This window comes from Setaria italica, chromosome V (assembly GCF_000263155.2).
Source record: "Setaria italica strain Yugu1 chromosome V, Setaria_italica_v2.0, whole genome shotgun sequence".
NCBI classification, from domain to species: Eukaryota; Viridiplantae; Streptophyta; class Magnoliopsida; order Poales; family Poaceae; genus Setaria; species Setaria italica.
The window spans coordinates 12,172,676-12,184,511 of NC_028454.1; the positions used below are offsets into that span (position 1 = coordinate 12,172,676).

The 11,836-nt window shown below is 45.3% G+C and overlaps 1 protein-coding gene across 1 annotated transcript; it reads left to right on the plus strand.

Moving 5' to 3' along the window:
* Positions 1 to 5,807: 5,807 nt before the first annotated feature.
* On the plus strand, positions 5,808 to 11,498 carry LOC101769902. The gene is made up of 5 exons (XM_004968475.4): positions 5,808 to 6,671; positions 10,524 to 10,576; positions 10,670 to 10,763; positions 10,908 to 11,006; positions 11,099 to 11,498. The coding sequence occupies exons 1-5, from the start codon at positions 6,141 to 6,143 to the stop codon at positions 11,231 to 11,233; spliced, it is 912 nt and encodes a 303-aa protein (XP_004968532.1). The 5' UTR covers positions 5,808 to 6,140; the 3' UTR covers positions 11,234 to 11,498.
* The last annotated feature ends 338 nt before the right edge of the window (positions 11,499 to 11,836 follow it).

Genomic DNA, 11,836 nt, shown 5'->3' on the forward strand with positions numbered 1-11,836 from the left:
TATTGCATTTTCAAAAACAAAACATCAAGGAAAATATTCTCAAGTGCACCGCAAATTATTACATATTCAAATCCGCCGAAAATTGTTACAGATCCTCACAAAGTACATAAACAATTACATGTCCTCAATCACAAAGTATTCAAGATCTAGAAAACAAATGTTCAGCAAGCATGTCTCGAAATGCATTCGTGCTTGCCATGTCCGCACTCTCTGGCGCAGGTACTGTTTCCGGCTAATCCTGAGTGCCTTCAACAGGCACATAGTTTATGTTGTTGTCCACTATACCAAAGTGACTATCAAAGTCACCATTAATCCTAATGAAGTTGTGCAACGACATGCATGCACATATAATACATGTCTGTGTTTCTTGTGAATAGGCCGGGATGTCCAACAATATGCGTCACTTCATTTTCAACACTCCAAACGCCCTTTCGATCACATTTCTAAGAGATGAATGTGCAAAGTTGAATATCTCCTTCATACCTTGTGGTTCGGGCGCGTTTTGAAAGTCTTGGATGTGATACTTGGTCTGCCGGTAAGGAGCCAGGAAGCCGGTGCGGTTTGCATACCTCGAGTCCACCAAGTAGTACTTCTCTACACCAGCAGTAAGTACTTGTAAGTTTACAATGCTTCAATTAGAAAACAGTAATGACCTAGTTTTGTTGTGTGTACCTCTAGGTGGCTTTGGGAAGCAGTCTCTGTAATTTGTGATTGCATCGTCAAACACCCTCATGTCATGCACTGAACCAGGCCACCCAGCAAGGACAAAAGTAAAGACCATATTGAAGTCACAAGCAGCCATGACATTCTGGGTTGTCTTGCCCTTCCTACACATGTGCTGCATAAACTTTTCACTTGGCACAACCACAGGAATGTGAGTGCCATCTATTGCTCCTATGCAACCCTTGAATTCAAGGTAGAACTGATTGTTTTGCAGCCTGGGATGCATTGTTCTAAAGTTTGGGTCCCGAGGTTTAATGATGTCGGCAGATAGGTCTACCATACAATTGAGGACTTTGTAAAATAGGCTATGCACAGTGGCTAGTGATCTCTCAAATCTGTCCTCTGCTTGCCTAACTGATTGTGGTGCCCCACATATCTAAAGGAACATTCCTAGAGCCTCAATAGTGCTAGATTTGTTTGATGCTGTGAGTCCATACTCAGATGTCAACAAATCATGCAGCCTATGAAACATGTGTGGGGTCATCCTAAATATGGTGTAGCAGGATGATTCATTGGCAAGCTTGTTAAGTACCCATTGCTCCCCAGTCAATGCTGGATTCCTATACGGTCCTCTATTGCAATACTTGTCCAGATGAATAGCATAGCCATACGTACCATAAATAAATGGTGCTTCATCATCGTCTTCTACCAGCATTTTCCAGAATTCTTCCCACCAGTCATCCTGCACGTCCACCTCTTCCACTGGATCTTTTCCACTGGAGCTCCAACTTGTGCACCAACATGAGCTTGAACATCCTGCCTATTGCAAAAAAACACAGAAACAGTAAGTAGAATTCATTTGGTAGCCACAGTACTAAAGCCTTCTACCTCCATTCAAACATCCATTGATCTCACACAGAGACAATCAGTTTAACAAATAATAAGCAACGTAACTAAATTCAACAACCATGCTTGTAAGTTAGCGCTTCCTGACATAGTTCATCATATGTTCATCATCACAACATAAATAATAACCAACACAACTTAATTCAACTACACGTCATGACAAGCACACACAAAAGACATAGGCCATCATGCCAACTAAAGTCACATCTAGGTGCAATGCATGGATGGTAGGGTCTGGTTTTAGACCGTAGCGGCATATTGCTTGATCATGGAGAGCCTTGCTTCAACAGGTGTGCACAGGAAGATATTGCGTAGATCGTCATGCATGCAGATCTTGATCACACCATTCCAGAGTTGTCCTTCCATCAGGTGCACTCTAAGCTCTGTCGCTGAATCTGTAACTAGTTTCTGTTCTTGTTTCCTAGCATCCTGTTGTTGTTTCTTCTTCTCCTTTTCTTCTTCAAACTCCTTCTTCTTATCCAAATACGCCCTTTCGATCACTGATGTCCTATGATCATAACTGGAGTTGAACCTTGTCATGTTGTTGTTCATGTTCCGAACAGCTGCGCCCTTGGTCTTCTTGCTAGGGCTTGTTGCTGTGCTGCGGATGCTGCTGGAGCTCCTCTTGCTTCCACTGCTGACTGGGGTCGCACAGCTCTGAGGGGTGCCACAGTCAGCATCTTCATCTTCTTATTCGCCGCTACTAATGAAGTTAATTTGGCGGCTGACCCCAGGCACAAAGGAGGTTTCTCCCATCACTGCAACTCCACAGAACATGCGGTCCAGTTCATCAATGTATTTTGGCCATCCATCCTTCAGACCATACCAGTCTTGCTTCCCCTGCATTGCAAATAACAACACACATACAGTCAGAAGCTAGTAGAGAAAGACAACGAGTACAGAATGAGGTGTTCAAGATCATGAACCTTGCAATGGTCCTGCCACCACTTATCACTAGCAACCACAGAGCCATCTGGTCTGTGCCCCAAGCCTGTGCACTTCGTCCAAACATCTTTGATGAACTGCCAAAGCGATTTCAACTGTCTGTACTTATAACCAAACTGCTCACTGTTACGGAACTTGCCAGTTGCAGCTAGAAACTTATCCTGCACATCTTTCCAGCCCCACTTGCTCATGTTGCCATTCTTGCAGTTACCCAAATCAATTTGTTGGTAGTAAATCTCACAAAAAGCCTGAGTATCCTCTTTGGTCCACTTGACCCTGCTTGGCTCATTCTGTGCACAATTTAATTGAACAAGCATTGCATGAACGAGTAATGACAGTAAGCATGACTAACCGAAACAATCAACACACTAGGGAATAATGTAAGCGTACGCAAGGGCAGATCTTGGATGTAAATATGTGAAGCGAAATGTACCGGATTGTTGTCGGTGTCCAGTGCTTGAGCCACACTGCGACGACGGGAACCGCGCACCCTGGATGTAGGTCGCCGCTGACGAGGCAAGGGAGCCGCAGCCTGACCACCGATGCTGGAAGGCTCTCGGACGGGAGGGCCGCCCCGGCTGCTGCCGCCTTCTCCTGCTTGGTCGGCGGAGCGAAGGATCCCTTCGTAGTCGTTGATATGCGGCCAACCGGAGCTTGCATTGAGGTTGAGGTCAGACATACCCAGCTGGCTTGGGGTGGGCAAGGTGGACGACGAGTTCTGATGCAGCACAGAGGTGTAGGGGTTGTAGGCACCGGATCCTGAGCTCGGCGGCGCCAGGGAGAACAAGTTCCTTGTGCGGTGGCCGTCGTCGTAGTCGGAGACGTTGCCGAAGTCGAACCCCGAAGCATTGCCGTATCCGCCGGCATTGAAGGCCGCGGGGTTGCCGGATCCACCGGTGTTGCAGCCCGCGGGGTTGCTGGATCCGCTGGCGTTGAACTCCGCACCGTTCCCTTCGCAGTTGAAGTCGTCCATCGCCGCCGACGGGTCAACCACGGTGGATTCGGTACCGGACGCGGTGGATCGGACCGACTAGGTCCTGGATCTGGTGCTGGAAAGCTCGATTCGAGCGGAGGCGGCGAGAGGAGCGGCGGGGGAGAGGGAGAGCGGCGCAGGGGGAGAGAGAGCGACTGCGGGCGGTGCCAGGGTTCGGAGTGCGGCCGGTGTTATGGCGCTGGAATGGATACGATGGGGTCGGCGGGGGCCGAATTTGGGCCATCCAAAAGGCCAAATTTGGACCAAAGTTTGCCAGCCCGTTTAGTTCCAAAGTGCAAAAAGGTGGCCCAAATACTGTACAAAGTCAAATTTAACCCTCAACTAAACAAGGCCCTAGTGTTCAAATTTATGCTTGCTTGCTGTAGAAGATCTGATTCTTTCTCTTTCTGTGTGTTGAGGCACTCTTTCCACCTCTGAGCATAAATGAGTACAGCAAAGGCGTGATGGATGTTGTGAAGTGCGAGTCACAGGTCCAGGTTTGCTTCTCTTTTTCATTGGACAATCTCCACATATGTTAGTCATTATGATGTCGTAAAAGTAAAATCTATGATTTGCTAATGTTAAGTATTTGTATCATGGGTTATTGGTGTATCTTCTTTCCTATATGTTGTTTCATTTACAAACTTGTGGTTATATGGTTAGAATTCCATGATACTGAAAAACTATTCATTTTCATTTGTTGTTTTCTAGTTCAGATTTTTAGATATAGCCTGTTGTGTGTAATGATATGTTGTTCAGAAACCTTGTCATTGTATCTGTTCTTTTTCCTTGCTTTAGGATCTTTTGTTGAACAAGCTTCTTGGAGAGGATTTTCTAACTCAAGAAGAAAGGTGAAGCAAAAATTCTAATGTTATACAAATTCTGCAACTCTATCTGCAATATAATTTCTATAGGGGAAATGCTGTTCTGTAGTCAGTAGTCTTAACATGTATGATTGCGGTTATATGGAATGCTAGCGCTTTGCCATTTATCAATACTAGCATGTGTATTTCCGAGTTATCTTTTGTGATTTTCGGAAAATGTTGTCTCTGTTCACTTTCTCTAGCCTGTCCAGGGCCTCGACCCTATTCAATAATGGACCCTGTTCACTTACCTGATTAATCGCATTTTGTAGGGACATACTTCGTTGGTGCAGGAATTGCGGTCTACAATCGGGCATCTTCACATGAAACACTGGTGCTTGATACTCTGCAACTGTGTACTGTAATATTCTAAACTGTAATTTGTGTGTACTCAGTATTAAGGATTAATCCTCACATTGTTGGTGTCATTTTCTGTTAGATTGGATACCTTTACCTCACAAATTTCAAGCGGTTAGAGCAACTGATGTTTCAGTTAGGCTTCGCAAGTGGTGCCTCTTCACAACATATTGCAGTTGCAGCATATCAGGATGCAATAGTGAGGCTGGAATCAAAAGGTTGGGAAGTGCTGTATATTCATCGGCAAGCGAATGGAGCAACACGATTGATGAGGCGCGCGCATACACTGGGCAGCATGCCGACTTGAATGTTGGGGAGGATTCGGGGCTTGTGACTAGGATAGTTTGCTATGGCAAAGAAACTTCAGTTTGGGGCTGGTTAAAGGCAAATAGAATTATGGCCCAATTGTAGTGTCGTAATCGACCTAAATTCGTGTAGGAAATAAACAGCTTCGTGTGAATTTGTTCACAAAACCACTGAAAATTCGTCTCAAAAAAATATACACGTCTTACTGTTTTCCTGCAATTCCTCTTGACAAAGTAAGCTGTGAGATCCTGTGGCAGTAGCCTGGGGCGTTTGGATGTCAGGGGCTAAACTTTAGCCCTGTCACATCACACGTTCAGATGCTAATTAGGAGGACTAAATATGAGCTAATTAAAAAACTAATAGCAGAACCCATAGGCTAAATCGCGAGACGAATCTATTAAGCCTAATTAATCCATCATTAGCGAATGGTTACTGTAGCACCACATTGTCAAATCATGGACTAATTAGGCTTAATAGATTCGTCTCGCGATTTAGCCTAGGGGTTGTGCAATTAGTTTTGTAATTAGACTATGTTTAATACTCCTAATTAGTGTCCAAACATCCGATGTGACAGGGGCTAAAATTTAGCCCCTCCCTGCCAAACACCCCCTTAAGGCCTTGTCCATGCGATCGAAGCCGCTGGTGTTCGTTCTTGTACGTTGTTCTTTTGCATCTGTATGCCGGGGCTCCCTTGTGTGATCCCAAAGCTTAAGATGCAAGTGATCCTTATCCGAAGCACGGAAAGACGCAGCTGTGCTAGACTGCTAGTGCGCGGACCGCGTCATCCGCCGCAACGCAAACCACTCCACCTCTCACCTCGCGCCCTCTCACGCCCGCCCACGCCCACGCCCACGCCCCTCCCATCCTCTTCCCGAGAGACGACGACTCGCAGTCTCGCACAGAAGCACACAGTGGCACGGAGCACGGAGCAGCGTGCCGCCCAATGCTTTTAAAACGCGACGCCCAGTGACAGTGAATCCAAGTCGTCGTCGTCGTCCTGGCCATTCCTCGCAGGGACACGGCGCGCGCACTCCCACGAAAAAGGAGAGGAGGAAAAAAAAACTGGAAAAGGCGAGCAAGCAGAAATCGCAGCACGCCGGGCTGGGAATGACGCGCGCGCGCCGGCGATGGCCGAACCGCCGCAGACGCTAGCGCTCGCCGCGCTCATCCTCCTCAACCTTCTCCTCACCGCCGCGGCGCTCTACGTCAACGTCCGCCGCGTCCTCCGGGCCCGCCGCAGGGCCCAGCTCCAGCAGCAGCAGCACCACCAGCCCCTCCCGCAGCAGCCGCCCGGGCCCGAGGCGGCGGCCCGTGAGCAGCACGCGCAGGAAGAGGAGGAGGGGGGAGGGGAGGAGCACGCGGACGAGGGCGGGAGGGAGAAGCAGCAGCGGCGGCGGCGGAGGGCGCGGAGGCGGCGGCAACAGCAGGAGGGGGAGGGAGCGGACGGTGGCGGCGGCGGCGGGAACGGGGACACTGCCGCTGCGGCGCCCTCCGCGAAGGCGGCGTGTAGGGAGGGGAAGGCGGAGGAGGAGGCGCTGCTGCCCCGGCGGCCGCAGTTCCCGCTCGCCTCGGTGGCCGGCGCGCTGCAGCGCCGGATCAACGCGCGCTACGACGACCTCGCGCGGGCGAGCGAGGCGCGCTGCCTCACCATCGAACAGGTACCCGTGCGGTGCGCGCATACCCTCTCGCTCGCTCTTCTACTTGCTTCGATGCCAGCGTGTAGCATTGCTGTTTAGGTGAAAAGTGGTGCGACAATGCTGGGGGTCATTGGGCTGCTAGACCCAAACACCTGCCTTCGATTTCTAGAGCTCGTTTTTGCTCCGACTGCAAGACAGCGATAGAGTTAGTACCTGGTATTTGAAATGCTGCACGTTTGATGTGAAATTGGATCTTATAGAATTTCCTATTTCCACGACTTAAGTTTTCGCTATTAAGGCAGTTAAATGATTGGAAGTTTTGCATCGTTAAATGAAATATAAAATGTCTGGATGCCAAGCTTCAGGAACTGGTTGCGGTTCTAGTAGCAGTTAAATGAAATATAAATGTTTGGATGTCATCACTGATGAACTGCCATTTCGCTTTCAACTTACGAGCATGCAATGCTTTGAATCTTTTCCCAATTATTAAGGTTTGAATTTACACAAAAGTGAAAAACATCACATCCTAGTTGTATGATGCCGACATATAGAACTACTCACTCAAACATCATACTGTCACCTTGCTTAAAAAATAACCCAAACTAAGGAGAATGAATTCCTTCACATGTACATGTGGGTACATACACCATCAAAACAATCAAATGTGCCTCGAGATTGATGGAACCTTCAGAATTTAAACCAATCAACCTATTACCTATCTTGAAATAGTTTGGATGGATAAGATAGGTGTACCCAATATGCATGTGAAGATGCATTTGTCCAAACTAAGAATCTTTTTTGCTAAATTATCCACAAGTATATGTAGTGAACGTTAGAGCTGAATGACACTAGACAATTCAATTAGGACTTTCTCCATTTTACAGGTATGGTATATTTTTAAATCTGCCAAGTCCGCTTTTGCTGAAAAAAAAAAAATACAAAGTCCTCCGGAAACTCAAGAACGTACCCGCAAGGTGACATTGTCATGCTTCTGTATTCTTGATTACTAAATTGACATTGTCATGCTTCTGTATTCTTGATTACTAAATAATCCAGAAGAGACTGGTACAGAATGCCAAAATTTGAAATTTTGTTTATTTGTCAACTCTGGGTGTAATTTTGGAATGCTATTGACTGCCTCTGTAGTTTTATTGCTTTTGGAAGTTTGTAAAAAGTAACACATCCCTAAATGGGAACGTGCCTCGCCCCTCCTCATTCCCCTTTCCCCTCCGTCCTCCAACAAATAGCTTACAATCGACTACAAGATAAACCTAGCTCTAGCCTGCCCGACAAATTCTCAACATCGAGAATTTTGCCCCTAATCTCCCATCACAACCTGAAGCCATGGAAAAATCCTCTGATCACTTTCTCCTTGCTTTCGTTACGGCGCTTATTATTCAGCGCCGCCGCCGGAATCGTGAATCGGGCGAACCATCAATTCCACTTGGTAGCAAGAGTGGGAAGAAGGGAAGAAAGGCGATGAAGAAGCAGATGTCAGAAGAGCCACCTTTCCCCCTCTCGATGTTAAGCTGTGCCATGAAACGACGGATCAGAGATATTTATGCTGAGTTTTGTTGTGCTCCGATTACAGGAGACCTGGTTGGTAGATTCTTTCTGCAATTTCTCGATGCAATTACCTTTGACAGATTTGTTTGCTCTTTCGGGTTCTGGGTGATTTGAGAGGCTGATGTGAGTTGGGTTTTGATAAGACAAGGAATACGAAATTTCTGTGTTTGTGGGAGCATGTGCGGTACTTAATGGGATGCGCGACTTGGAAGTCTTTTATGCACAATCCAAGAGCAGGATTTAAAGATCTGCCTTCTTTTTCCTCTCTGGAGAGTTTTCCCGAGTCCCGACTGGATTTAACTCTAGTACTAGTACTCCTTTTTGAATTGATGTAGGCTGAACCCAGAGCTAGAAGCATAAATAGGGAGATTCGTAGCCCCTAAGTGGTTAGTCCTGCCATTCTATTTTTGAAACTTTTATGGTTAAGCATTTGGTTGAACCAAAATGTAAAATGTTGCTTCAGTAGACAGAATGCAGTTGGTGCTCTGAATGCTTACTTATCATCAATGTTGTGGTTACCATTTGAACTGCAGTAAGAAAACCTGTTTTTTCTGAATCTTTAGCAAGCAAGCATGGTTTTCTGCTATAGTATTGCTAGGCGACTTGAGTTTCAGAATAGTGCATTCAAGATTGCTTCCGTTCAATAGTGTCAAAAAAATAAGTTACGTCCCTTTCCTTGACAATGTGTTTTCTGACGCTGAACTCACAGCTATTGTTGTATGGAAGATATCTGTGCTCGTTTTTATGTTTTGAATAGCACCCCATGCTGTTAGATCATGATATGCATACTTTTATATCAAAGATTTGTTGAGTATGCTAATTTAGGTAGAATCATTTTGATTTATAAAGTTATATACCATCAATTTCTATTGTGTTATATGCTTAGTGTATGTTTTTAATGTCATATAAGTATTTTTTTAAGGAGAAACATGTATTTGCCATTTTCTGGCCAATCTATGAACATATAAAGGTTCTGTAGGTCAGATTAAATCAAGTTGACTACAAATATTCCAAAACATTACTAACTTTCTATTAGACACTTCAATTCTTTGTGTAATAAAAATATCAACTTCCTGGCGTTGGGGGGAGTATAAAGTCAGTGTATTGTTGAAAAAAATTATTGTAAATTTGCAATTCTTGTTGTACTCTTATTGTAAAAGATGCCGTTGTGTATGCTCTATGCTCATGGCTGTAATTAGGACCTTGCAGATCTGATTAAATGGCCAGTTCTTCAACATTCATTTGTTTGTACTATTCAGTCTGAACTGGATGCAAACATCTAAACTTCGACCATAGTTACTGTGGATTGGCTTCTTTTATCTTTAGTTCTTTTTTAAAAATAAAGTGCAGGTAAGGTCCTATACTCCTATCTAGGGTACATTCAGCTCTATATCTAAAATAGAAATCTCTACTCATCAATGATCTCGTTCATGATTTATAGGAGTGAAGGGCCTATTTGGGTTGGGGTGATTGGGGTCCCAACCCTTTGGATTTAGTTTTGATTTGAACTAAATCCAAATGGGTTGTAAGACTTTAGAATGTGTGGCTTAAAATTATGACCTGATAGCAGCGCTTCTGCTTTATTTAAAAAAAATATGAAGGATGATGTGTAACTCTAGTTTCTGTATGTTGCCTTACAACCAAGTAGATATTGCTTCTCCTGGCATTCTTTTAGCTTTCTGTGTGCTGACATCCAGGTGTTCTGTCACTTGTCGTGGAACTATTGGTGTGAGCCAATGATTTGTAGGTCAGGACCTAGTGGTGTGGATCTCAGGCTATCAGGCATCACCCCAGATTACTTTCCGGAAGGGTAGGGACTGTAATTCTGCAATACAAGTCCTTAAGAAAAGAATAGAAGAATGCCGCTATTAGAAAATTGCATCAACCCAGATCAATGAAAAGTAACTTAAACATAAGGTAGTATGTACAGTGAGTTAGCTAGTGCAGGTTCAGTAGAAGTGCTTTGGGTCGTGTAGGAGAGGTGTATAAGCAACGGCATCAATGTTGTTAGCGTGAGTTCTCTGCACTTCGCGTTGCAATAACAAAAAATCACAAAAACAAAAATCTTATGTTGCACTTATGTTGTACCAAAATCTTGTACCAATTATTTTTCTTATAATACAAAGATGGGCAGCTCTCGTGCGTATTTGAGCAAAAACAACATAAGTTTGCACATTTTGTTTTCTGGGTGACAACTACACAGTGCGCTGTACTAAGGTTGCAATCACTGATATGTTCTGTTCTCATTGGGCTCTATCAGTTGCAGAGTTTACTGAAAAGATATATGCTTCACTGCCTTGTTTTCAGGTTAATGAGTTTCTTAACTGTCTCATAGATGCTAGAAACGAGCTGCTGCAGAGGTGCGTTGCTATTTTCATTGAACTTACCTTCTGACACCCATTGCTCCAAATGTTTACCAGATCCTCACTAATGTATTCCTATGATCATACCAGGTGTGAGAACGTCCAAAGAAGCTTCAAAATAAAGAAGGCAATGTTATCCAACCATCGGAACTACAGGTCTTCATACGATCGCCTCTTTGAACAGGTCAGTCGTTGACAGGAAACAGAAACAACCAATGCGATTCGAAAAACAGAACAACCAATTCGAATAAGCAGATATAATGCGCAACATACGTCTGTGCTAACTTCAACTTCTGTCTCTTCTTCGTACCCTTGTCCCCTGTCATAGGTATGTAGATTGGAAGCGGAACGCGATAACCTAAAGAAAGATGCCGCCATCTACAATTACATCCAAGAAAGGCTTCAGAAGTCATTGCCATACAAAATGGTATGCCACGTATGATCTCCTCGTAGCCACCTCTGCTTCCTGATAAAAACATAGATTGTGACCCTGGAGACCTGGGCCATTTATCATCGCAGATCATGGAGCTCAGCGCTATGGAGATGGAGGCCCCTGAGATATCGTTTGAGGAGCTGCTGGCTAAGGAGAAAGAGGATACCGCCTTCTGGCAGCCTAATGGGAAGATGAGGTCAATCTCATCCAACCCAAAGTAGCCAAGTAGGACGCGAGGTCCCGAGGCCAGCATGGGGTGACTGACGATGGCACACTGAAACATCGATAGCGTCTCAACATCATTAGCAGTATAAACTTTAAAACCGAGCTTGCTCTCCCATTAGAGCTGCTGTATCGAACCCTTTGGTGTAATGCAGCTGGCTGTCATGATGTTGGGCGCCTGTCACTTGGTCCTGGCCTGAAATCTGGGCAGATTAAAGAGCTGTGTCGCGCTCGTCAGTAATAAGTGCACTTCCATATGCTGTCTCCTCCTCCATGGTATCGCTATGGTTTCTGGTGTCCGGCGAGATCTGCATGTGATGGTTCACTGCTCCTCCGCCTGTGCCATATGCGCGAGTCCCACCAACTGAAGCAACCTGTCCGCGTTGTTTTTTATTTTTATTTTTGAATTAATCCTGTTCGTGTTTTGATGTCTGGTTTCAGCATTCCGCTCAGCACCTTCACATCGCCAACATTACCTGCGGAAGAGCGGATCTAATCTACAGGTGTCTTTAGTTTGGGGTCGAACTGGGTTGGAACGGGTTCGACCCCATCGACCTGCGTTTGGTTGAAAATACATCTGAGTTGGGTCGGATCTAGGAGAG

What these genes read in the sequence shown, in the direction of transcription:
- LOC101769902 (XM_004968475.4), top strand. Translation starts at nt 6,141, where the DNA reads ATGGCCGAACCGCCGCAGACGCTAGCGCTCGCCGCGCTCATCCTCCTC. An exon ending in ACGATCGCCTCTTTGAACAG is followed by an intron (nt 10,764 to 10,907) that starts GTCAGTCGTTGA and finishes CCCCTGTCATAG; the next exon opens with GTATGTAGATTGGAAGCGGA. An exon ending in AGTCATTGCCATACAAAATG is followed by an intron (nt 11,007 to 11,098) that starts GTATGCCACGTA and finishes TTATCATCGCAG; the next exon opens with ATCATGGAGCTCAGCGCTAT.